The sequence below is a fragment of the Falco cherrug genome, chromosome 20, assembly GCF_023634085.1.
Source record: "Falco cherrug isolate bFalChe1 chromosome 20, bFalChe1.pri, whole genome shotgun sequence".
NCBI classification, from domain to species: Eukaryota; Metazoa; Chordata; class Aves; order Falconiformes; family Falconidae; genus Falco; species Falco cherrug.
The window spans coordinates 4,045,782-4,070,762 of record NC_073716.1 but is presented as its reverse complement, the minus strand read 5'-3'; the positions used below and the strand labels follow the sequence as shown (position 1 = coordinate 4,070,762).

At 62.8% G+C, this 24,981-nt stretch overlaps 2 protein-coding genes across 5 annotated transcripts; both read left to right on the top strand.

Annotated features, from left to right (window-relative positions):
* Nucleotides 1-317: 317 nt before the first annotated feature.
* Nucleotides 318-13,242, top strand: CASC3 (CASC3 exon junction complex subunit). 4 transcript variants are annotated; one of them, XM_055697748.1, is made up of 14 exons: nucleotides 318-594; nucleotides 2,196-2,223; nucleotides 2,580-2,617; nucleotides 4,405-4,563; nucleotides 4,651-4,802; nucleotides 5,236-5,412; nucleotides 5,631-6,325; nucleotides 8,100-8,164; nucleotides 8,415-8,529; nucleotides 9,145-9,243; nucleotides 9,987-10,201; nucleotides 11,707-11,829; nucleotides 11,993-12,056; nucleotides 12,780-13,242. In XM_055697748.1, exons 1-13 carry the CDS (start codon nucleotides 349-351, stop codon nucleotides 12,026-12,028), a joined length of 2,148 nt encoding a protein of 715 aa, XP_055553723.1. In that variant the 5' UTR covers nucleotides 318-348; the 3' UTR covers nucleotides 12,029-12,056; nucleotides 12,780-13,242. The 4 variants fall into 4 exon arrangements, with proteins under 4 accessions (XP_055553723.1, XP_055553721.1, XP_055553720.1 ...); XM_055697746.1 differs by having other exon boundaries at nucleotides 11,980-12,056; XM_055697745.1 differs by lacking the exon at nucleotides 11,993-12,056.
* Nucleotides 13,243-17,546: 4,304 nt separating this feature from the next.
* On the top strand, nucleotides 17,547-24,981 carry RAPGEFL1 (Rap guanine nucleotide exchange factor like 1). The gene is given in 19 exon segments (XM_055697776.1): nucleotides 17,547-17,848; nucleotides 17,850-18,067; nucleotides 20,228-20,306; nucleotides 20,806-20,956; nucleotides 21,039-21,136; nucleotides 21,350-21,462; nucleotides 21,641-21,808; nucleotides 21,889-21,986; nucleotides 22,086-22,190; nucleotides 22,192-22,209; nucleotides 22,297-22,475; nucleotides 22,551-22,641; nucleotides 22,735-22,785; nucleotides 23,032-23,119; nucleotides 23,212-23,276; nucleotides 23,580-23,618; nucleotides 23,620-23,635; nucleotides 24,580-24,641; nucleotides 24,643-24,981. Coding segments are annotated over 19 exon segments (1,899 nt in total). The 5' UTR covers nucleotides 17,547-17,651; the 3' UTR covers nucleotides 24,706-24,981.

Genomic DNA, 24,981 nt, shown 5'->3' with positions numbered 1-24,981 from the left:
CCCTTCCCCCCCCCTTTTTCCCTCTCTATCCCTTCCCCCTTCTTTTCCCCCCCTTCTTCCCCCCTCCCCCCCCCCTTTTTTCCCTGCGTGTTGGTATCTCCCTTCCCCTCCCGCGCGCTCATGACGCCATTTCCGCCGCCGTGACGCCACCCGGGCTGTGACGTCGTCAGCGCCGCGCCCGGCGCGCGCCTGCCCCCTGCCGGGGGGGAACGAAACCGCGGGGGGAGGGGGGGGGAGGAGGAGTGTGTCGCTGCCGCAAGGGCTGCCGGGACGGTGGCGGTGCCCGCCGGGAGCCGTAGTCCGTCCCGTGGTGCCCCGCGCCGCCGCCCGCCCCTGCGGCTGCCCAAGATGGCGGACCGGCGGCGGCAGCGCGCCTCGCAGGACAGCGAGGACGACTCGGACTCGGCCGCCTCCGACAGCGCCGACTCGGCCGCCAGCGCCGCCCGCTCCCGCTCGGGCTCCGGCTCGGGCTCGCCCCGGCCGCCGCACCGCCCGCCGCGGGGAGCCGCCGGGGCCCTCAGCGCGGGGCCGCGGGGCCGCGGGGCCGAGAGCGCGGCCGGCGGGGCCGCCAAGAGCGCGCCCGAGTCCGAGTGTGTGAGTGTGGCCGGGGGGGGCCGGGGGGGCGCTGGGGTGCCGAGGGGCCCGCAGCCGGGGCGGTACCGGCACGGGGGGAGCACTGGGGTGCCGGGGGGAGCCTCGGCCGGGGCGGTGGGGTGGCACCGGCACCCGGGGCGGCACTGAGGTGCTGGGGGGGCCTCAGCCGGGAAGGTACCGACACCCGGGGGGGCACTGGGGTGCCGGGGGCCCGCAGCCGGGGTAGCACCGGCACTCGGGCCGGGGGAGCGCCGAGGTACCGTGGGGTCCTCAGCTGGGGCGGTACCGGTACAAGAGGGAGCACTGGGATGCTCGGGGGGCGCCTCAGCCGGGGCGGTGGGGTGACTCCGGCACCCGGGGCGGCACTGGGGTGCCGGGGGGGGCCTCAGCCGGAGCGGCACTGGCACTCGGGGGGCTGGGGTACCGTGGGGCCCTCAGCCAGGGTGGTACTGGCACCCAGGGGGGCACTGGGGTGCGGGGGGGGGGCTCACCCGGGACAGTACCAGCACCCAGGAGGACACTCGGGTGCCCTTAGCCGGGGTGATGGAGTGACCCGGGCACCCTTGGTGCCGAGGGGGCACTGGGGTGCAGGGGGAGCTGAGTGGGCAGCGGGCTGGGGGCAGCACGCTGGGACCACCCTGTGTTTGGGGGAGCAGGGCTGGGCCCCCCGGCTCCCCAGCACCGGGTAGGGGCCTCCCCTGGCCCCCCTGTGCCCCGGGGGTTGTTCCCCACAGCAGGGGCCAGGCGGGTGGGTTTGCTGCCCCATCCCGCCTCTGCCGCTCGCTATCATCTCTGACCAGCTGCCTTGTATGCCAGGGCATTAGAAACCTTTGACGGGGAGCTGGTGGTGCTGCTGTCTCCCACCCCCGCAGGGTAACTGCTCTCCTCCCGCACTTTGCAGCTGGGTGCGATTTTCCTCTGTCACACATTTATAGTGCCAGTTATTTCAAGTTCCTCCTGAATCGCAGCGTATTTCTGCTTGGTTGTTTTGGCGTTTGGGCTTATCTCGTTAACGCGTTGGCTGGTTTTGGTTTTGATCTGAGGTTGTTTTTCCTGGACAGTACGATCAGTCTGTTCTTTTGCTAGAAACTTTTCCTGATATGAGCTGTTCTGCTTCATCCAGCATCTTCCCTGGGGCACAAGGTTTCGTTTCTGTTGCCGGAGTCTCTAGCAGATGCCTGCCTGAGCTCGGTCCTGCTTGGCATCTGTTCGTTATTCCTGGGCTCCTGCTTTAAGTAATCCTCTTGTCCTTTCCCCAGTTAGCTGTCTGGCCCTCCCTTATCGAGGGAGAGGAGCCTGGCTTCTCTGGTGATGTTGCTCTTTTCCCGCTGAAGACCCCAACAGTTAACGCAGTTTGGGCTTTTCCTTCTCGAGCTGTGTTCCCCCAGCGCAGCTTGCTCTGGAAGGATCTTAGATAAAGGTACTGGGAGCCCTGATTTTGTTGCTTCTTTCATGGTCACTGAAGTTGAACTTCCAAGGGCAGACAGGATAGGGCTGGGGCCAAACCTTGTTGTAATTGTGTCTGGGATCGTAGGATGCTGTGGACACCTGGCTGCTGACCTTCCCTCTGCTAACGCGCCTTTCTCCCCCTCTCTCCCCAGGAAAGCGAGGATGGCATCGAAGGAGATGGTGAGTACTGACTCCCTGGCATTGCAGGCACTGCTGGCATGCAAAATGTAAAAACCGAACCGATGCCTTTTCCCATAGTTCCGTGGTTCTTGTCATCCCAAATATTAACTTGTAATAGTAGGCAGATGCGGGGTGCAGGGACAGCGCACCCCAAGATCGCCCTTGCTTCCTCCTGTGTGAGCTGGTGGTGGGTGGTGTTCATCAGCGACACTTTGGCACTGGCCTCTGACTTCCCCTCGGAGGGGCTCTTTGCTGTGCCTGCGCCAGCTGTCGCCCGCAGCAGGGCCTGTTATGCTCGGGGGGAAGCTGTGTTTCTCCTTCTGCCCTGACACCAAACTCCTTTTTCTCCCCTGCAGCTGTACTGTCCGATTACGAAAGCGCAGAGGACTCGGAGGTAAGAGGAGTCTCTGTCCTGGTGTTTAAAGTGTTCTGCCGAGCGACTGCATCTCGCATAATTTTAGCACAAAACCCAGTTTGTGTCCTTCGTTCTCTTACGCTGACCCTGCTGGCAGCCATCGCCTTTGTCTCAAGATACCAGCTTGTGTGCTCCGTGCCAGCCGCGCAGAAACTCGGAGCAAGCCGTGCTGCAGTGTAGTCATCGCCGCTGCGGAGGGAAACGGTCTCCCCCAGTCTGAGCCCCTCACCAGGCGATTTTCTGGCATTCAGTCCACGGTGCTGGGCCCAGCCCTGGGGAGAAGCCGCGTGTGCTGCTGGGGGGTGGACGTAGGGCCAGTATATGTGTGGGAGTGGGAATCAGACATTGGATACTGGGAGCAGGGTTTGCCCTGGTCTGGAAGGGTGTGGAAGGAAGTGTAGGGTGCTTGTTGTGTTTTGATTCGTTGAAATTAAAAAATGAACTGCTGGGTTGAAGGTATCCCAGGCAGCACCCCTGCCTTCTGCATACAGCTGCTGGAGGGGTAACGCGCCCCGTGAGTGCTGGCAACTCTGTGCTGCGTGTGTGCTGAGGAAATCCCACCTTGCATGTACCGAGACCCCCTGCCTGTGCATGGGAGGCAGCCTGGGCAGCAGCCTGTGGCTGTAGGTTTCCCTGGATTTTTGGTTCAGAACTGTAAATTCAACATTTCCAGGCAGTTTAGAAAAGTTCTGGTTGGTAATGATTACAGTGAAGGTTTTCTGGTGAAAACCCTTCTCTTGAGGTGTTTGTTCTGGGGATGTTGAGTGGGGCAGCAGTTAGAGAAAACGCAAAACAACCAAGCAGCTGAAATCAAAGCTCATAAGGGCTGTTAGTTTGTGGATTAATCTCTGCCATTAGTGAGGAAGGAGCGTGGCAGGCTGTAGAGGCAGCACATGCAGGGTAAGGGCAGCTCTTCACACCTAAAAACCTGCGCGGAGGCTGCCCGGTGTTTCCACACACGGAGAAGCAGAGCAGCGCTGGTGCACGCTGGGCTGTTGGAGCAGCGAGGGTATTGCATCACTGACATGCCAAGATGACTCTGTTCCTGTGCCTAAAAATAATGCCACGTCTGGGTTTCCCCAACGTAAACAAAAGGAGCAGTTGATGTGCAAATACACTGTGTTGAAAGAGAAAAATAGAGCAGTCTTTTTGTTAATCACACAGAGCTATTTTTAGTGTCAGTTCCAGCCTAAGCAATGCTTGCAGGCTCCTGGAGGGTGAAACGAGGTCACGCTCCTGTGAGCAGAGTGCTCCGAGTGAGTCAGCTGAGTAACTCCAGGGAATTTGGAAACACGGCGCTGGCTGGATCCAGGCTCTCAGCGTGGGAAGGAAGGGACGCACACTCTGAGGGCCCTTGTTCGCTGGTCTCCCCAGCTCGCGCGAGCCCTTTGCTTTCAGGGCGGTGAGAGGTTCTGGCTTTGTGGGGGAGCTGGTCCCAGCTCTGTTCTGGAAAGCCTGACTGTTGGATCTGATGGAGTCGGAGGGGAGAGGTGTTGGGTTTAGTCTTTGTTTTTTCCGTAGAAATACAGGGGTAGGAAGGACCTTGAGAGCTAATTCTCTGCTTTGAAAGAGTCAGGTCTTCAACAACTGGAAAAGGGACTGGAACAGTCGGACTCGATGATCTTAAAGATCTTCTGCAACCTAAACAATAATTCGGTGGTTCTATGATTCTAGGGATCTAACTCCAGGTCGGGGGAGTTGTGTGGGGAAACTCCTGGGGGACCTGTTGCTAAAGGTTCATGTTTGAGTAACCGGGGCTCTTTCAGGCAGAGGAAGAGGATTACAGTGAGGAAGAAAGTGCCAAAGTGGAACTGAAGCAGGATAGTAATGATTCTTGTGAGTCAGCAGCAAAAGCGGAGAAAGGGGATGACAAACCTGACTCCAAAGGTGCTGTAACTGGTGAGAGGCAAAGTGGGGACGGGCAGGTAGGTGTTAAACATGCGTTCTCTGGGCCGTGGGGGGCTTCTGGCAGAGAGACTGCTGCAGTGGTAAGAGCTGTCTGGTTTTGACAGGAGAGCACCGAACCTGTGGAGAATAAAGTTGGAAAAAAAGTTCCCAAGCATCTGGATGACGATGAGGATCGGAAGAACCCGGCTTACATCCCCCGCAAAGGGCTCTTCTTTGAGCATGACCTCCGAGGGCAGACGCAGGAGGAGGAGGTCAGGTATGTGAGCATCCCCCACGTGCCTGCCTCTTTCTGGGTGGGTGAGGCCAGTTCCCAGGCCAGTGTTTGGCAGCGCTGCTCCTTGCTTGGGTTGTGAAGCGCTGGCAAGGTCTGTGCTTTGGTTGCCTGCTTGCAATGTCCTGCCAGGACATTTTAGCTCTTTGTTTGGAAGGGAGAGGCTGAGGGTGGTGCAAGAAAATCCACAAGGAAAGCTTCTTGCCAGTGAGTGGTGACCCTTCATGCTGCTTTTCAGAAATAGCAGTGGGTAGGCCAGCAGCTGCTGGGCAGGAGGAGTGGGAGGAAGAAGAAACACTGTCTCTTGTGCACACCCAGCCCTAGAAATGCTCAGGCTCTGTGTGTGGGACTGGTTGATGCTGCCGCGTCTCCTTGGCTTTCCAACAACTTTTTGATCTTCCCTGTGTAACTGTTCCAGGCCGAAGGGTCGTCAGCGGAAGCTGTGGAAGGACGAGGGTCGTTGGGAGCACGACAAATTCCGGGAGGATGAGCAGGCTCCCAAGACCAGGCAGGAGCTGATCGCGCTTTATGGCTACGACATCAGGTCAGCTCACAACCCCGATGACATCAAGCCCAGGAGGATGCGCAAACCAAGGTGAGCAGCAAAGTCAGACTAGAGCCTGGCTTGTCCCAGCGGGAGACGGGTCTGAAGCCCCAGCGAGGGAAAGCCTCTTGTTGTTGGCTTTGGCTCTGGGGTGGGACCCTGGTCCTGGGTTTTCTAGACGCTACGTCCCAGAGAGGGCTTCCCTCGCACAGCGGTAGCTCTCACCCAGGGATTTCTTTCCGGTCATCGGTACTGTTTTTCTCCCTCAGGTTTGGGAGTTCTCCTCAACGAGACCCAAACTGGTCCAACGAGAGGCCAAATAAGCCCCCAAGGCACCAAGGTGCAGACAGCACTTCAGCTCCCCCACGAACCTTCACAAACAGGAGCTCTGCAGGTACGGGGAGGATGCCCCCACCTAGGAACTACCCACGAATGGGGGGCTACAAAGAGACCCGTCCAAGCTACCGAGCTTCGGAAGCAAGCGTACAGCATCTGTCTCGAAACGGCGAACAAGCCAAACAGGAGAGCAACTATCGAGCGAAGCGTGCAGAGCAAACCCCACCGAGAGACAAGTCACCCGAGGTGGAAGCAGCTCATGTCCACAGCAGCCCTGTGAAGGAGGAGGTCGCTTTGGAAAACCAAGCCACGGCTGCTGATGCTGCACAGCCACCACCAGACAGACCAATTGAAAAGAAGTCTTATTCCCGGGCAAGAAGGACCAGAATCAAAGCTGGGGATGCAGGGAAGCTGGCAGATGAAGTTCCTGCTTCGGAAGGGCTGACTCCTGTGCCTCCAAAACCCGTGCAAGCCGAGACGTCCCCCCCACCAGCAAAGAGCAGTAACTGGGAGTCGCCAGTAGAATCCAGCTTGGATGGACTGGAGCAAGAGATGACCCAAATGAATCTCACTGAGCAGAACTGGACTCCGGGGCAGTCTCAGTTCCTGCAGCCCCGGGAGCTGAGGGGTAAGTAGGTGCAGCCTGTTGGTTTTCCACTGCAGCCCCAGCCAAATGCGGTTTGTGTGGTCGCTCAGAGCTGAATCGGCTCTGCCTTAGTCCAGACTCAGGGTGGATAACGTGATGGCGATGCACGCTGCTGAGAAAGTGCGGTGGAGATAGTGAGAGGGGACAAAACGGAAAAGGAAAAAAAGAGGAAATTAAGCATTCTGGTATAGGCTGATGGAATTAGGGCTGGGGAGGACATGAGTAGATCCTTTCCCTCTTCCTGCCCTGTTTTGTGTTGAGATCGGGGAAGCTTCAGTGAAGCTGAAGGCTTGTGCATGGGACAGGCAACAGGGACTTTGTCCAGTGTGAATCATGGTGAGACTGGCTGCTGCAGCAGGAGCCAGAGTTCGGGAGATAAGGAGCGTTGTGCTCATCTGGCAGGTAAGGGTCGTGAGCAGTCGGGCTCCTGTAACATCCTGCTAGGAGCAGGAAGGAACATTCCTCTTGTTTATCAGCTTATTCCATAGCACTGAGACTTGGTTGCCGTTAGCTGAGGCCTGAGTGGGACTGGCAAATTCATTTTTACCTGGTGGGAGGAAGCTGCTCAGTTTGCCGCAGCAGGCAGGCTGGCTGAGGGCGGCATGTGTGGCAGAGTTACCCCCGTGCGAGCTCGGGACTGAATTCTAGTTGAGCATCCATGCGAGAGGTCGTTCAGGTATAATTATCTCTTTGCAGAATTAAGAGCCTTTTCTGGGGGAGCGTTAAGAGTTCATCCCGAGGGAAATAAAACTGGAGCAAGGAGAAGAAAGCAACTCGCTGCTTTCATAAGCATCTCTTGAGGTTTAGGTCGTGAAACCACAAGTCATCTTGTACTGATGTGACTGGTAAAATCTTTGTGCAAAGAGGCCCTTGGTCTTGACTGCGGATGCAAGTAGACAGGCTTTAAACATCCCAGTAGACTTGAGAGTTCAAAAGTGCTGTGATTTGCAGCTGAGATTATGTACTTTTTTTTTTTTTTTTAATCCTACAAAATACAGCATCCTAACAAATTTACCGTGAGACAGCTCTAGACTGCAGGTAGGAGAGCACTTTCCGTCTGTAAGCAGGGTGCGTTACTTTACTGTCCCCTTGTTTCTTCCTAGCAGAGAAGGCAGGAGTTAATTTTGGGAAACATTTGGGTAGGTGAGCCAGCCATTGGGTCATTCTGTATGTCTGTGTCTATATGTGCAATATCATTGATCCGTGGGCACTTTCAGCATTTGTTTTGTCCCCTCCTGCTTCCCTGGAAGCGGCTGTGATGAGTTTGGCACTGTGGTTTTAAATATGCGCCGTAACTTTGCTGTTCAAGTTAAAAGGAGCCTGTGATAAAAGTGGTTACGCCCTGGAGAGGGTTTAAACTGCAGCTCACCCAGTCCCACGTGGATCCTTGTTTCTACTCTGAAGAAATCCTTGTGCCAGCGGGAAGAGAGCTTAGATCAGAACTTGGATTTCCAGCTGAAAATTTTATTTTTTTATTTATTATTTTTTTCCCAGCAAGATTTAAAAGGTGTTGAGCAGTGTGGATGATTGCACGGTGACACCACAGCTTCTAATTTGCACTGAAAGATTTAAAATTGTAACCCAAGAGATAAAGTTAGGTTTCTTGTCATGAAAGCAAGAGCTGTGCCTTTTGTAGTACAATAACGTCCCCGGGCTGCCAGCGCTCGTAGGGCCAGCGACAGGCGCCTCGGCGGGTGAGGTGGCCCTTTACTGGGAGCAAATGCAAACCATAATAACCAGTTTGTTTCTTCCTCAGGTATTCCTAACCATATGCACGTTGGAACTGGGCCACCGCCTCAGTTTAACAGGATGGAGGAAATGGTAAAGCATGTTGCGCGGTGTGTGACTCTTGCTTTTAGAAGCGCGGAAGCCCGGCGTTTATTTGTTTCTGGCTTGTAGTAATTAGAGGCTGCCTGTGACACCTCAGCCTTTCCCTTTTGTTGGGTGTTTGTCGTTTTTGCTGCGTGACCCAGATAGAGGTTTGCAGGGGCTGGTGGGGCCGTGGGTTCGTGCTCCCTCAAGCTCCTGCCCCACACACTGACCCTGGCTGATGCCTTTGGACTCTTTTCAGGCGGTGCAGGGGGGGCGCGTGAAACGCTACTCATCGCAGCGGCAGAGACCGCCAGTGCCGGAGCCTGCCCCCCCCATGCACATCAGCATCATGGAAGGGCACTACTATGACCCACGTGAGTGTTTCCCTCTTGCTCCTGAGGCTCCGTGTGTGCTCAGACCTGAGCAGCTGCAGCAGGAATCTCCCTGCTCCTGTTAGGGTCGGGAAGGTCGGGGGCTTTGTTTTCCCTTCCCTTTGTAAATAACGTTGCTGCCTCATCTCGTACGGTAGCGGAAAGGCTGCTCTGAGCCTCCCTGGTTGGTGTTTAAACCCACAGAAATATAATCGGTGTTACCACCTCCCCTCCCTGTGCCAGGGCTCTCTAGGACACTGCTTTTCTTCAGGAAAGCTGGGATTTAAAATTAACTTGGAAATCAGAGCAATGTCTTTGACAATAGAGACCGGGGAGAATTACAGAACAGGGCTGAGGATGGAGTAGGAATTTACTCCAGCATTTAAAGTGTTGGAGAAGAAATTCCCCCAGTTATTCTCCTGTTTTGTAAAGGGAGTAGGAGGCTTTTTCTGTTGGGAGCATGCAGCATCTGCGAGCCTGGTAGACTGCGTGTGCCGATGGGAATGTCGCTTGCAGCACTGCGTTCAAGTCTTGTCGCTGGCTGGGGTGTGCGTGTGACTTGCTGCAGTAGAATCAAATTCGGTGGAGCTTTTCCTTACCAACTGTTGTGTGTTGCAGTGCAATTCCAGGGACCAATCTACACCCACAGTGAGAACCCAGCCCCGCTGCCGCCCCAAGGGATGATCGTACAGCCAGAAATGCACCTCCCTCATCCAGGTGAGGAACTGGCTCCCCAGCAGGGCACGGGGCAGCTGGTACCGATGTTATGGTTGTGCCTGGGGTAGGGGGAGGCTTGGTCTGTGCTGAGGAGTGGGTAACGCTGGTTTCACGCAGCCTCTCTCGCTGGGGGAATCCATTTTCCCTGTTTCTACAACATGGAAGAGACCTGCTTCCCTTGTGCAGTGGGGTTGAATCAATATAAATGTTAAGGAAAGAAAAATAGGCGTTTCTGGCTCTCGCAGCTGGTGCAGGACTGAGGTGAGCCGAATGTTTGGGCAGCCCCTGGCTGGCTGCCTGCAGGTCCTGCGCAGATCCTCCTGGCTGAGCCTCTTCCCCTTCGGTGGGGCCCTTTGCTCTGCCCGCCGTTGTGCCAGGCTGGTTCTTCAGTCCCTGCTGCTTGTAGTTCAGAAGAAGAAAGCAGAAACAAGAGCTGTTGAATTGGCATGTTCCCTATCTTGACCACAAGAACTGTTTCCTGGAGCGGGGGTGCCGACCCGGGGCTGTGTCTGGTTCCAGTGAGCTGGAACCCTGGTGCTGGGGAGCGAGCCGTGCTCCGCTCCGCTGAGAAGCGTTTCCCTTTTTTCCTCCCCAGCCCAGGAGCTGAGGTCTCATGGCTGCAGGAAAAGCCTTTGAACAAAGGGCTTCTCCTTCCCTCTGCAGCGGGGAAGGTGCAGCATGTCACATTCAGCCTTTTTTCTTTTTTTTTTTTTTTTTTTTTTTTTTTTTCTGTCACTTCCCAGGTTTACATCCCCACCAGACGCCAGCCCCCATGGCAAACCCTGGGCTGTACCCTCCGCCAGTCTCCATGCCCCCGGGCCAGCCCCCGCCGCAGCAGCTGCTTGCACCAACTTACTTCTCCCCTCCTGGAGTCATGAATTTTGGGAATCCTGGCTACCCCTACCCCCCAGGAGCACTGCCCCCTCCGCCCCCTCCTCATCTCTATTCCAACACGCAGGTAAGCCAGCTGCGCTGTGCCTCTCCTTCCTGAGCGGGAGCCATCAAGAGCAGATGGGATCCTGTGGAGTGTGGGGATATTCTCAGAGGCTTCCTGGGAGAGGATGTGGAGCAGCTGGGCTGCTCCGTGGTGGGAGGTTGTTTACTGTCATCCCTATCTCTGCTTGGAGCGGGGAACTGGAAAGGACTGCTCCTGTGGCTGCTGTGCAGCTACCCCGAATTTAGGGTCTAAATACCTGGGTGGGCGGATCTCAGAATCGAGGTGTTGCCCTACAGAGCAGGGAAGTGGCCCACCGGGAGCCTGTCAACAGTTGCATCCCCTCCGGGTCCATGCTAAGCCAAGGACACCTTGAAAATTGTTTTGGAAGCCCTTTTTGTTAGGGAGGGAGGCTGGAAACTGGCTGGTGCTGTTCTTTGGCACCAGCCAAAGGGACCAGCGTGGGGCTGGCTTTTCCTGCTCGACGTCCGTGTCCGCAGCGAGGAGGCAGATCTCCGTGGGCAGCGTGATGACGAGTCCGCCCAGGGCTGCCGTGCCAGCAGCACACGGCTGACACGCAGTGGCAAGCCCGCGAGATGCATCTCCCCGAGCCCTACAACCTCTCTGACCTTCCCTGCTGCCCTGGGCTGATCCCAGCTGCATTGGCAGGGATTCAAGCCCGCTTTGGGGGCAGGTCCCCAACCCCCGGGCAGCTGGAGGGGATCTGGGTGTGAAGGGGAGCTGTTACCTGCCTCGTTGGCACGGAAGAACGGTCGCTGCTGCTGTTGCAAAGCGCAGACGTTATCTAGCAGTTGGGAAACTCCACGGGGTGAAGGAAACCCATCTGCCACAGACGTCGGTCCGGCACGGCTGCGGGTTGCTGCAGCCTGAACCTGCCCACCCTGCCGAGAGCAGGGGCGCCCTGGTAAGGGGCAGGGGTAGGCGAGGGTCCTTGGGGAGCTGTAAGTGCTGCTGTGGGTTGGAAAGGACCTTAAAGACCACCCAGTTCCACCCCCCTGCCATGGGCAGGGACACCTTCCACTCACCCGGGTTGCTCCAAGCCCTGTCCAACCTGGCCTTGAACACTGCCAGGGATGGGGCACCCACAGCTTCTCTGGGCAGCCTGTTCCAATGCCTCACCACCCTCATAGATAAGGATTTCTTCCTAATATTGCATCTGAATCTCCTCTCTTTCAGTTTAAAGCCTTTCCCCCTTGTCCTATCGCTACAGACCCTGGTAAAAATTCTGTCCCCATCTTTCTCATAAGCATCTTTTTGAGTATTTGAGTATTCTCCAGTTAAGAGAATAGAGGTCTCCCTGGAGTCTTCTCCTCTCCAGGCTGAGAAACCTCAACTCTCTCAGCCTGTCCTCACAGGAGAGGTGCTCCAGCCCTTGGAGCATCTTCATGGCCTCCCCTGGACTGGTTCTGTGGTCCGTGTCCCTTTTATGCTGGGGGCTCCAGAGCCCCCGACACAGCCAGCCCCCTGCAGCGCAGAGCACTGACCCTTCTGCTCTCTGGGGAATGCAGGCCCAGTCCCAGGTGTACGGAGGGGTCACGTACTACAACACTGTCCAGCAGCAAGTGCAGCCCAAGCCTTCGCCACCTCGAAGGACATCCCAGCCTGTGACTATCAAGCCACCACCTCCTGAGGTACCGTCCCCCTCGGCCTGAGTCTGTGCGTGCGTGATGCTGTGCTACTGGCGTGTGCGTGATGCTGCAGTCTCCCTCTCCCATCCCAAAAATACAATGTTCCAAGGAAATCTTAAACTGTCTTAATCTTTGACATGTCCCAAACCTCAGCTTCTCGTTACAGGTGGTAAGCAGGGTTCCAGTTAATTTGAGTTTCTAAATGCTTTAAAACTAAACCCACGTAAAAAGTAAGTCTAAAGTTGACTCTTGCTTTTTAAATTCTTATTATTTGCTCAGGGTAGAAAACGGAACACTTTAGAGAGAGAAAGATCGAGTCCTAAGCTAGGAGGCGGTGACTTCTCTGGAAGAATAGATGTCGAGACCTTAGTAGATAATTCAGGCAGCAGACTTCAAGGCTTTCCAGAGATGAGAGCCGTTTTTTCTGCGCTGGGAACGGTTTCCTCACTCCAGTGCTGTGAGCTGTGCGTGTGTGTGCGCGCGCCAGAGTGCCACGTGTGTGTTTGGTTTCCTTTTCAATGCTTTGCTTAGCATGTGGGAGCTGAGCGAGCCTGAATCCCAGCAAGCCCAGACCCGGGCAGGCATGTACCGGTTGTTTCCCGTACGCAGGGAAGGCGGCGTGCGGCACGGTGGAGGGCTGGGAAGCGTGCAGCGTTTGTAAATTCACTGCGAGATTGTCTGTTCGAGGTGCCCTTTGAAAGGCCTCGCGATGGGAAAATGTTTCACCAGGAGGAGGGCTTGGCTGAAGGGAGCTGGTTGTGCCTAGAGTGGGCACAACTGGGAGGAAGCTGGAGGCGGGGGCGGGGGGTGGTTGTATTTTGGCACCCAGGTAGGATGTTTTGGCATCGGAGGATGTTTGCTCGCAGGACCCTGGTGATGGTGCTGCAGCCCCCGTGCTGGTGTTTGTGGTGGGGCAGCCTAACCCCCTGCTTCTCTTCCCTCTTCCCCACCAGGACAGCAAAGGTGAAAAATCAAAGGAGAGGAGCAACACGTAGGGATGCGGCTGTGGGAAATCCCAGCGCCAGACTCGGCACCTCGGCGAGGAGGAAGCTCCTTCTCGGGAAAGGCTCCTTCCCTGTGTGTAGGTGAGGCAGCGGGATGAAATCAGCTGCACCAGCTTGTGCTCAGGGCCAGGCACCTTCCTTCCCTTTCTGGTTTTACCGGTGCCCTCCCGAAAAATCATCTCGCTGCTGCTGATCTGCCCTCCTTCCCTCTCCCTCACTGGGGCACAGAGTTCACCGAAGAATCAACCCTCAGCATCGGTCCTTGGCCGCAAGTCCTCGCGACTTCTTTTACTAAACGTCTGCCCTTTTCCCTCTCTAGGATGTTAAACTCAACTGGCTTGATTGTGTTCTCTGTTTTTATTTAAGAAATGAACCAGCCCCTTCAGTAAAGCTGATTTGTTTCTTTTGGGTATTTTGAATTTGTTTGTCTGGGCTAACTGGAACGTAACATCCCCTGCCCCCTGTGGAGACAGCTGATAAGTTAATTCTTCCTTTCCATTTTTTTTTTAAATTAGCAAGTTTATTTCTGCTGTTGTTTAAGGATAGGAAGGGCAGCTGAGCGATAGGAGCCTGTCAGGAAAGCGCTGCCTGCACGGGCACCACTTGATTTAGATGCTCCTCCCGTTTCTTTTTCCCAACAAGCCCTGTTGGTACCTTGTGTCGTTGGCTGTCTCTGTCCATGTGTGTGCAAGCTCCCAACCCGCATCAGACGGGAATCCAGGTGCACGAGCACGGGGCAGCCCCCTCACCGCTGCCACAAGCACACCGTGCCGAGCAGGGGGAGATTTCCACCGGCCTCCCGTGCCTCAGCCAAATCAGCGCCGGCGAGGGAGGTTTATGGGCATCCAGGCACCTCGGCACTGCCAGAACAGCCCTGCCAGCAGTCAAACCAGCTAGACAGGGCAAGCAGAGGAGTGATTTGCTCCTAGCACTTGGGTGTTGCTGCTGTGGAAGTGGAAGGGGGGTGTCGTAACCCGCCCCGACGCATCCAGCCTGGGCTCCCATCCCCAGGAGGAAGCACCTCAGCCCTGCGCCTGCCGCCACAGAAACCGGCGTTCCTCGCTGGGGACCTCGTGGTCGTGTTTCCCCCGTTAGGATTCGCAGGTTGATCTGCCAGGGTGCCCGGCACCGCAGCGCCGCGTGTGCCAAGCCGAGCCCGGCTGGCTCGCCTGTGCCGCAGCGCTGCGCCGCCTCTGCAGCACGCATCCTGCTGGCAGAGCCGCTCCGGCTCCCAGTCACGCTTGGGCTTGGCCGTGTCCTCGCAGCCGTTTGCAAATTGCATTAGGAAACTTGGCAAGGCAGGCTGCCGATCCTGCCGCGCGCCCCGAGCACGTGCTGGGGCGGCGTGGGGAAGTGCCAGCTGCTGGCGCGGGTCGCTCGGCGAGAGGGGGAACGTCACCGTGGCCTCTGAGTCCCCATCTGCGGCGAGGGAGGGGTGCCCGGCAGCCCACCTGCCCGCTCGAGCTCTCCTGCATGCCCACCTCTCCAGCAGCAACACCTCCTGTGTCATTCGTAACTCGATGATCTTTTGTACCTAATTTCAGGCGTCGAAGCGACGCTTTCAAAGTAGAAATCCCGTATGTTTTCGCTGTAACCCATCTCTCTGCCTTAAGGCTGAAATGTACCGTCAGCGTATCGGTCGCGTGACTGAAGTCCTGGACCTTACAACACTGTGATGATGCGTTTTTGGTTTTGTTGCTTTGGATTCCTGTCCTGTAGGAGTGCACGTTTGTAACCAGCGTTGTATCGGCACGCGGATGAGAATACCTTTTAGAAAGCAGCCCCTGCTCTTGTGTCTCTTTCCTCGGACCGAGACCCCCAGGGCCGGCGTTCCCTTCCACCGCGCCACCGGAAAGCTCGGCCGTGTGCCAGGAGCTGCTTTTTTCCCTTTTCCAGGAGCTCCTGGTGGGACTGGAAATGTGGCTCCTTTGTGGCCGGCGCCAGCCGCCCCCGCGCCGACATCCCTGGGGAGCAGCCACTGCGTGTCCCTGAGCCCGGCTGGGCCGTGGCAGCGGGGCTGGGCGCAGAAGCGAGCCCCCTCCTCTCCCCCCAGCCTCCTCGCTGGCTCGTGGGGAAAGGAACAACTGGTGTGTAGGTGGTGCGGGAGCTGCCGCCTGCGCCGCTTCTGTGCCGCCTGCTCCCTCTGGCCCGCAGCCCGGCTTCCCACGGCACATGGCAGCGGGGGGGGGGGGGTGGCAGGTACCCCAAGTCCTGCACCCTCCCAGTGCACCCTGATGGCAGGGGGTGGCGGCGGAGCGGGGCTGGGGGGAGATGCCGAGGGGGAAGGATGCAGGCAGGGCCTGCCAGCACCGCGCTGGAGGGTGGCTTGGGAGGGTGGGGGGCCTCAACTTGCCCCCCTTCGCATCGTCCCCCAGCCCCTTCATTCCCTGCACTCGCTGCCCTCGCTGCCAGCAGTAGGGTGGGGGTCCCAGAGCCCACCTGGCAGCAGAGGCTATTGACCTCCTGCCCACGCTGCCGTGCTGCCCCTTCCCTCCCCAGCAGCCCTGCCTCAGTTTCCCTCCCTGGCAGAGGGTTCAGGGCTGAGCCTGGGCCAGGGGCCAGCTCGGACCATCGCAGGTCTTCTCTTCGAGGGGCTCCCCCCTAAGGGCCGAGTCCCCCTCTCCCAGCGCCGCAGCTGGGAAGTGGGTTAAGGCGCTGGCTCGGGGAGGGATTTTTCCCTCCGTGTTCGTTTTTCCCTCCTACACAAGGTCTGTTTTGAGCAGAGCCTGGAGGCTTCGCACCCCCTGCTCGCTTAGCGGGGCGGGGGAACGCAGCGCGGCTGCAAATGGAGGCGCAGGCTTTGGGAGGGAAGCGACCGCTCCAGATCCCAGCTCGTTAGGAGAAATAACAGCAAATTAATTAAGCTAATAGCTTGCTCTGCGCCAGCAGTGCCCCCATCCATGCTGAGCTGGGGGAGAGGAGCCAGGCTGAGCCGATGGGCCTGGATCTGGGGTGCGTTTCCCAGGGGCGAGCGGTGCCCTTGGCACGGTGCTGCAGGTCCCTCCCGCCTGCCTGGCCCCGCTGCCACCGGCGGGTGCAGCCTCTGTGCCTCAGTTTCCCCTTCTGCCTCCTCCAGCCTCCGCTGTCAGGAGAAGCCCCTCTCCGTGCGGCTGCAGCCTGGCCAGGGCACCGCTGGCACCAGGGGCTGGGCACCCTCGTCCGGCCACCCCAGGCGGAGGGGACACCGGAGGGGACAGCGGAGCTTGGCTGGGTGGGATTGTTTTGGGGTCTCAGGTGGGGTGTGTGGGCGTCTGGGCTCTGGGGCCCGGTGGGACGGGTGGAATTGCCGTGGGGCAGAGGAGGACCGTGCCGTGCCATGCCGTGCCATCCCACCGGGCCCGTGCAGCTGGGGGTGGGGACATGGGGACACGTTTTGCTGTTTTCCCGCGGCTGCATGGATGGAGTTGCCAAGCAACTGCCGGTGGAGGCGAAGTGGGAACAAAGCGGGAGCTGCCGGGACCCCCCATCCCCCCCCAACCCCCCCCCCGGGGCCGCAGGGTCCCGCCATGTCCCCCTGCCCATTGCCACCGTCCCACCCCGGAGCTATCGCAGGGTTGGGGGTTTGCAAGGGATGAACCCAGGAGCTGGTGACTGGGGGGGGACACACGCTGGGTTTGTCCCCCCATTGCTGTCACCGCCATTGCCCTGCCCAGAGGGACGCAGCCCCGGCGCCTCCCCAGCCGCTCGCGGTGGGGCCGGGGGCAGCGGGGCCGGGGCAGGGTGGGTGCTCAGCACCCAGGGGGCAGGGGGCACGGTGGCTCTGCCCCGAGCAGGCGCCACGTCCCACCCTGCCCTGCCCTGGCACCTGCCCCGGCTTGCCAGCCCGGCAGGGCCTGTTCCCAGCCTGGCAGGCGGCTGGGGGGGGGGGGGGGGGGGGGGGGGCAGGCAGCTGCCCTGCCCTGCCCAGCCCTGCCCGGGGGGGCCGTGCCAGGGTGGGGGGTCCTGCGCCCACCCCCAGCCCTTTCCCACGCTGCGAAGGGCTGGTCTAGGGGTGCTGGCGGTGGGTCACCCCATGCCTGGGAATGTGCCCCCTGCGGAGGGGACACTGGGGAGGGACACTGGGGGGGTGGGGGATGGTCCCGTGTGCCCCAGGGCAGTGGGCTGGCACGGGGGGCCGCGTGGGTGTGCTGGGGGGTGTGACGCGGGTGTGAGCGCGTGTGGGGGGGACACACCGTCCCTCGGTCGAGGTGGGTGATGGTGCCAGTGGGGGGGGGGGCTGGGGGGCTGTGCTCCCCCCGCCCGGCTGTACGGCGGGGGACAGGGGGGGCTGCGCCGGTGTCCCCGGTGTGCCGATGCTGGGGGGGGGGGGCGGGGGTGTCACAGGGGTGTGAGCACGCGGCGGGGGTGACACTGCCCCTCGGTCGAGGCGGGTGATGGTGCCGATGGTGTGATGGGGGCGGGGGGGGGACTGCGCCGGTGTCCCCGGTGCGCTGGTGCTGCGGGAGGGGCTGCGGGGGTGCGCGACGCATCACCTGCGCGGTGCTGCGGGGGGCACACACGCCGCCCCCGCCGTGCCCCGGTGCGGTGCCGCCCGCTGCCCGCGCACTCCCGGGCCGGTCCCGGTGCCCGTCCCGGTGCGGCCGCGGGGGCGGGGGCGGGCAGGTGCCGGCGGCGGGGCCGGGGGGCGGGGCGGGGCGGCGGGGCCGGGGGCGGCGGCTCGGCGGGCCGCGGCGGGGCGCAGCGCGCAGCAGGCGCGGGGCGGGCGGGGAGCGGCGCCGGGGCCCGAGCCCGAGCGGAGCCGAGCGGAGCCGCCCCGCCGCCGCCGCCGCCGCCCATGGCCCCCTGAGCCGCCGCCGCCGCCGCCGCCGCGCCCGGGCGGCCATGAAGCCGCTGGAGAAGTTGCTGAAGAAGCCGGGCTCGCACCTGCCCGCCCGCCCCGCCGCCGCCCCGGGAGCGGCGCAGGGCTCGGCACCGGCGGCGCGGCGGCAGAGCCTGTCGCGCCCGGCCGCCTCCCCCGAGGAACCGGCGGGGCCGGCGGGGCCGCTGCCGGGGGGCGAGGGCCGCTGGCTGGAGCTGCGGCCCGCCCGACGCGCCGCTCCGCTCCCCGGAGGACCCGTCCCCGGCTGGTGACCGCGACCGGGACCGGGAGCCGCCGAGTCCCGAAGCGCCGCCCGCCGCCCGCTGCTGCTGCGGCTGCGGCTGCGGCCCCGCCGCGCCCGCGCCCCCCGAGCGGCTCCTGGCCGCGCTGCTGGAGCGGCTGCCGGCGGGCGGCGCGCACGGCCGCGGCTGCGGAGCAGGTACCGCGGCTCGGGGGCTGCGGGACCCACGGGGGGGCTGCGGGTCCCGGCGGGAGGAGGGCTGCGGGGGTGCCCGGGGGACGGGGGGGGGGCGATGCGGCAGCGGGTGGCGCTGGAGGCGGGGGGCCGGGGGTGCGGGGGGGCGCCCGCCGGGCCGGTGCTGCCGGGATGCGGTGATGGATGCGGGTGGGCGATGCTGGGTGCGCGGGGAGGGGGGCGGCACCGCGTGGGGCGCAGGTGGGTGGCAAGGGCAGGCGGGGGGTCCCACCGGGCCAGGGCAGCCGTGGCAGCCGGGTGGGCAGGGGGCCCACGGGGCAGCGCTGTCCGGCCCGACGCTGCGGTGAGGGGCACGGCGGGGCACCGAGATCGGTGGCGGCACCAGGCCCGGCGGAGGCCGAGGTTGGCCGGGCACCGGCTGCTACCGCGCCGCACCGAGCCCTTGGCCTCCCGCTTGATTAATTTTTAAACATCTTCCCGCTGCTAAAATTAGCCCCACCGGAGCCGCAGCATGGCGGGGGGGGGTGTCAGGTGGATGCCCCATCCCTCCGGCACAGGCTGCCCGGTGCCCCGGTGCCATCCCACCGCGGCTCCCCGTGCCAGGTTCTGGGGTGGTTTGTGGTGTGCGGAGCTGGGGGGGTGCAGGCGGGCTGGGGGTGCTCCTCAGGGTGGGGGACCCCTGCTCCGGCCGACCCCCCTGGGCTGCGGGGGCGCAGGGCTGGGGGGCAGCGGGGAGCCCCAGCCCCACGTTCCCGGTAGGGCGCACCCACCGACACGAGGGAGCCCTTCGGGTAGGAGCGAGATGGGACTGGCAGCGCCGGGCCCTGCCTGCACCGACACGCTGCCAGGCCCGGCCCTGCGGTGCCCAGGCTGGCGGGGAGCGGGGGGGACAGGAGCCGGTGGGGGGGGGTACGGAGGGGTCCCACCAGCCCCGCTGTCCCGCTGCGGGAAAGCCATCCCTGCCGCTCTGGGGGTGGGGTGGGTGCTGCAGTGGGGTGGGGAAACTGAGGCAGGACTGGAGGGGGCTGCTGTCTGCAGGGCTGAGGGGGGGGAGGGGTGTCCGACCCCTGGCCCCCAGGCAGAGCTGGGTACATGTGCCCCCCAACTGCGGGTGTCCCTGCGTGCCCCGAGGCAGGTGCAGGGTGCTGGATGTGGGGTGCTGGATGTGGGGCACTGGCCCAGCAGCGCTGGGGGGGGGGGGGGGCTGAGGGGTCCCGTCCGTTGCCCCAGACAGCGTGTCCTGCTTTCAGCAGCACCTTGTCCCCGGCGGGCGCTGTGCCCCGGCGCGGTGGTGCCAGGGGAGCCCCAGCCCCCCCTTGGCACAGATCCACGGCCGGGTTAATGGGCCAGAGCCTGGGGGGCAGCTATGGGGGGGATGCTTTGCACGGCCCCCTCCTGCGGGGACAGGTCATTGAGCCTCGGAAGGGCCCCTGGGGGGGGCACTGGGGTCTTGTCATCCCATCCCTGGGGCACCCATCCAGTTGGGGACCTGCTCAGGGTCGAGGGTTGTTCATGCCGGGCGAGGGAGCGGTGCCTCGTCCAAAGGTTGTGCGGCTGGGTGCTGGTGGCGGCTGGGTGCTGGTGGCGGCTGGGTGCTGGTGCTGACTGGCACACCGGGCCATGCCGTGCCAAAACACCCTCCCCAGGGGCTGGTGCTGCCTGTGCTGACCCAGAGAGCCCGGCAGCGGGTACCGGCTGCCCCGGGGCTGACACCAGCACCAGCACGGTGCACCCTGAGCGCCCAAATATTTGCTGCAGGCACCTGACCTTGCTGCCTGCCTCAGTTTCCCCATTGCCCTGAGCTGTGTCCCAGTTTGCCCATGGCCAGGCTCTCGCTGGGGCCGTTTGGGCGTGCTGCGGCATCGCGGCTCAGGTCCTGCCCTGCCGGTGCCTCTGCCCCACACCACACTCGTGCCAGGACCTGGCTGCCCCACGGGGCTGGGAGTGGGGCCATGAGTCAATGCCAGGCACCGGGGGGGAGGGGGGGGGGGGGGGGGGCTTGGCGTGGGGTTCAGCATCTCCCAGTGTTGCCCTGGGAATTAGCATCGCTCCCCTTGGCCGCCCGTTCTGCAGGGCATGGGGTCTCTGCGGGGGTGGCGGTGGGGGGCTGTGTGGGGCAGGGTGCCCACACCTGCCCCCCCCCCACTCCCCCATCTCCCCCAGAGTCGCTGCTGGATGACATCGTGCTCACACACTCCCTTTTCCTGCCCACCGAGCGCTTCCTGCAGCAGCTGCACCAGCAATATCCTTGGGGGGCACTGGGGAGGGGGTGCAGGGGGGCATTGGGGTGCCACTGAGGGGGGTGTGAGGGTGCAATGAGGAGGGGTCCGAGGTTGGGCATGCGGAGGGCACGGGGGTGCAGTGAGAGTGGGCACAAGGGTGCTGTGAAGGGGGCAGGTGGGTGCAATGGGGAGGGGGTCCAAGATTGGGCACGGGGAGGGCATGAGGGTGGTACAAGGGGGAGCTTGAGGGTGCAGCCAGGAGGGCATCAGGGTGGGCATGAGGGTGGCACAAGGGTGGGCGTGGGGAGGGCAGGAGGGTGCCATGGGGGGTGCACACGGGAGCAGCAAGGAGGGAATTGGGGTGCCATGGGGGTGGGCATATAGGTTCGGGTGCGAGGTGGGCAGCGGGGTGCCACCAGGGTGGGCACGAAGAGCCTCACAAGGGGTGCCCAGGGTGCGGTGGGTGCTGGCGGGTGGCCGGGGTCCCTCCTTGCCGTGGTGCCTCCTTGACGGTGCCACCTTCATGCTGGCGGCGGGCAGCCCCCTGCCACGCTGGGAGGAGGGGGCTGGGCTGCGGCGCAAGCGGGCAGTGCTGGCCGTGCTGCTGCATTTCCTCGAGACCTACAAGGGGCTGCTGCAGGAGGAGGAGAGCGCCGGGAAGGTGATCAAGGTGGGTGTCCCCACTCCATGACACCCCCACCCCCACCCCGGACCCCTGCAGCCCCCTGTCCTGAGCCCCTCTCGCCCCCCAGGAGCTCTACCTGCTCATCATGAAGGACACGTCCCTCTACCAGGACCTGGAGGATGAGATCCTCAAGCTGCACCAGCTCGTGGAGACCGTGGAGCTCAAGTGAGCAGGGGGTCCTGGGGGGCCAGGGGGTCCCTGTGGCTCAGGGGGTCCCCCGGGGAGGGACAACGAGCTGTGGCCCAGGAGTTGGGGGGTCATTAGCTCATTAGCAGCCCTTAGGTAATGAGCAAGGACCTGGGCAGAGGCTGTGGCAGAGCACGCTGGCAGGGCTAGCCATGCCGGGGCCACTGCCTGACCCCCGCTGCTGTGCCGCAGGGTGGCCGACGAGACACCCCCGCCCAACAAGCAGGTGAAGCCGCTGTTCAGGCATTTTCGCCGCATCGACTCGTGCCTGCAGACACGGGTGGCTTTCCGGGGCTCCGACGAGAGTGAGTGACCGTGGCCGGGTGCCGGGATGGGTGGCTGGGTGCCGGGGTCCCTTCCCTGGCCCACTGGCGGCTGCAAGAGACCGTGCCTCAGTTTCCCCACTCGGGGCTCTGGAGGACACCGGGGAGGTGCAGGGGGTCCAGCATGGCCCTGACGCTCCCCCCCAAACCTTCTCCCCAGTTTTCTGCCGCGTGTACATGCCCGACCACTCGTACGTCACCATCCGCAGCCGCCTCTCGGCCTCGGTGCAGGACATCCTGGCCTCTGTCACCGAGAAGCTGCAGTACTCGGAGGAACAGAGTGCCCGCGAGGACGCCCTCATCCTCGTCACCATGGCCTCATCCGGAGGTGCCCGGGGGGCCGGCGGCGTTGCGGGCAGGGGTGGGGGTCTGGCTGGTGCTGAGCCCCTGCCCGCGCTCCGCCTGCAGAGAAAGCGGTGCTGCAGCCCAGCGAGGAGTGCGTCTTCACCACCCTGGGCATCAACAGCCACCTCTTCGCCTGCACCAGGGACACCTTCGACTCCCTGGTCAGCACCGTGCCGGGGGACCCCCTGGGCCTGGGGGGACCCTCCTGCAGCCCCCCGTGTCCTCCAGCACCCTCTGAGCATCCCCGCCTCCTCTCACAGGTGCCGCTGCCTGAGGAGATCCAGGTGGTCCCCGGGGACACGGAGATCCACCGCGCGGAGCCGGAGGAGATCGCCAACCACCTCACCGCCTTCCACTGGGAGCTTCTTCCGCTGCATCCACGAGGTGGGCTGGGGGCTGGGGGGCTGGCGGCGGGGGGCTGCCCACTGGCAGGGGGATCCTGATGGCATCTGCATCCCCGCATCCCGGCAGCTGGAGTTCGTGGATTACGTGTTCCACGGGGAGCGGGGCCGGCGGGAGACGGCCAACCTGGAGCTGCTGCTGCAGCGGTGCAGCGAGGTGCAGCACTGGGTGGGCACCGAGCTGCTGCTCTGCGAGGCGCTGGGCAAGCGCGCCCACCTCCTCAAAAAGCTCATCAAGATCGCGGCCATGTGAGTGCGGGGGCCGGGGTTGGGGGGTGTGGGGGGGGTCCCCTGCCCGCTCCTCACCCTCTCTCCCCCCCCTAGATGCAAGCAGAACCAGGACATGCTCTCCTTCTACGCCATTGTCATCGGGCTCAACAACGCTGCCATCAGCCGCCTGCGCCTCACCTGGGAGGTAAAGGGCTGGGGGGTGCCCTGGACCCCCCCTCTGGGTGCTCCCGGGCCCCTCCTGGGTGCTCATGGCTGCCCCCGGGACTTGTTTTTGCAGAAGCTCCCGGGGAAATTCAAGAACCTGTTTCGGAAGTTCGAGAACCTGACGGTGAGACCGTGGGTCTTGGGGACCCCCCAGCACCCTGGGGGGGAACTGGGGAGCTGGTGGGTTGGGGGATGTTCTCATACTCTCCCGGGGGTGTCCTTGCCCCCCCCCAGGCCCCCAGCAATGGCCACAGTGCTGTGCCCATGGAAGCTGGTGTTGTGGGGGGCGGGGGTCCAGGGTGGGCTGGGTGCTGGCACCCATAAAGAGCCCCCCTCCCCCAACCCTGAACCCCCGTGTTCCCCCTCCCAGGACCCCTGCAGGAACCACAAGACCTACCGGGAGGTGCTGGCCAAGATGAAACCCCCCCTCATCCCCTTTGTGCCGCTTATCCTCAAAGGTGAGGGGGGCACAGGGGCTCCCGCGCCCCATGGGGGGCCAGGGTCCCACTGCTGCCCCATGGGGTCCCCCTCACCCCCTGCTCGCCCCCAGATCTGACCTTCCTGCATGAAGGCAGCAAGACCCTCCTGGACGGGCTGGTCAACGTGGAGAAACTGGTGGGTGCCCTTTGCTGGGGGGACATGGCCGAGGGATCCCTGGGGTGCAGCCAGGGAAGGGGGGACTGGGGGGGCTGGAGCCCTCCTGCCTGGTTGGGGTGGGGGGTGCTGGGGGATGTGGGGTCCCTAAGGTGCAGAATAGGATCCCCAAGGTGGAGACCCTGGTGATGGGGATGCCCCAGGGTGTGCAGCAGGATCCCAGAGGGGGTACGGTCCCCAGGCTCCTGGGGGGCAGGTGGTCCCTGGGGGGCCAGGCAGGGTCCTGGGGGGCTGGTGCCGATGGGGGGGTGCTCTCTGTTCCAGCACTGCATCGCCGAGAAAGTGAGGACCATCCGCAAGTACCAGGAGCCGCCCGCTCTGTGAGTACGGTGGGGGGGCCGGGACCCCCCGCAGCCCCGGCTGGGCAGGAGTGGGGGGCCGGTGCTGTGGGAGGGGGGCTGACCCTGTAGGGTGGGGGGACGTGCATGGCCCTGCACCTCTGGTGCTGGAGCCACATCCCCGTTCCTGCATCCCCATTCCTGCATTGCCGTCCCCGCGTCCCTCGTCCCCGCGTCCCTCCGTCCCTGCGTCCCTTCAGTCCCCACATCCCCACATCCCCATTGCTGTTGCCCTTCATCCCTGCATCCCCATCCCTCCATCCCTGTCCCCCCTGCATCCCCATCCCCCCATCCCCACGGCACCATCCCTGTCCATCCCTGCATCTGCATCCCCATCCCTCCACCCCTGCATCCCTGTCCCTGTATCCCTGTCCCTCCATCCCTTCATCCCCACATCGTCATCGCCGTCCCCCTTCATCCCTGTCCCTCCATCCCTGTCCATCCCTGCATCCCACATCCTTCCATCCCCCACCCCACTGTTGCCGTCTCCCTCCATCCCCGTCCATCCATCCCCGTCCATCCATCCCCGTCCATCCATCCCCGTCCATCCATCCCCGTCCATCCATCCCCCTCCATCCATCCCCCTCCATCCATCCCCCTCCATCCATCCCCCTCCATCCATCCCCCTCCATCCATCCCCCTCCATCCATCCCCCTCCATCCATCCCCCTCCATCCATCCCCCTCCATCCATCCCCCTCCATCCATCCCCCTCCATCCATGCCCCTCCATCCATCCCCCTCCATCCATCCCCCTCCATCCATGCCCCTCCATCCATGCCCCTCCATCCATGCCCCTCCATCCATGCCCCTCCATCCATCCCCCTCCATCCATGCCCATCCATCCCCCCTCCATCCCTCCATCCCACCCCGGTCCCGGGTGGGCGGGGGGCTGCCCGGCGCTGCCCCTGGCACTGACCCCCCCCCAGGCCTGGAGCTGGAGGCCTCCCCCGGGCAGCTGCAGACCAAGGCCTACGTGCGGCAGCTGCGGCGTCATCGACAACCAGAACCTGCTCTTCGAGCTCTCCTACAAGCTGGAGCCCGGCAGCCAGTGAGGGCCGGGGGGCCCCCGCCTGGGGACCCCCACCCGCCGGGGGGCCCGGCCCCCCCAGCACTGACGCACTTTGGCCAGGGGACCCCGGCCTGGGCAGGGCGGGAGGTGCAGCGGGGTGCTGCCCCCCACCCTTGGCACGGGGTGGGGTGGGGGGTTGGGGACCCCGGGTGCATCCCCCCCCCTCCTCCATGTCCCCCATGTCCCCCTGGCTCCCCACTGTCCCGCCCCCCCCCCCCCCCCCCCGCCGCCTTGGCTGGGGTGCAGGGACGCCCTGGGG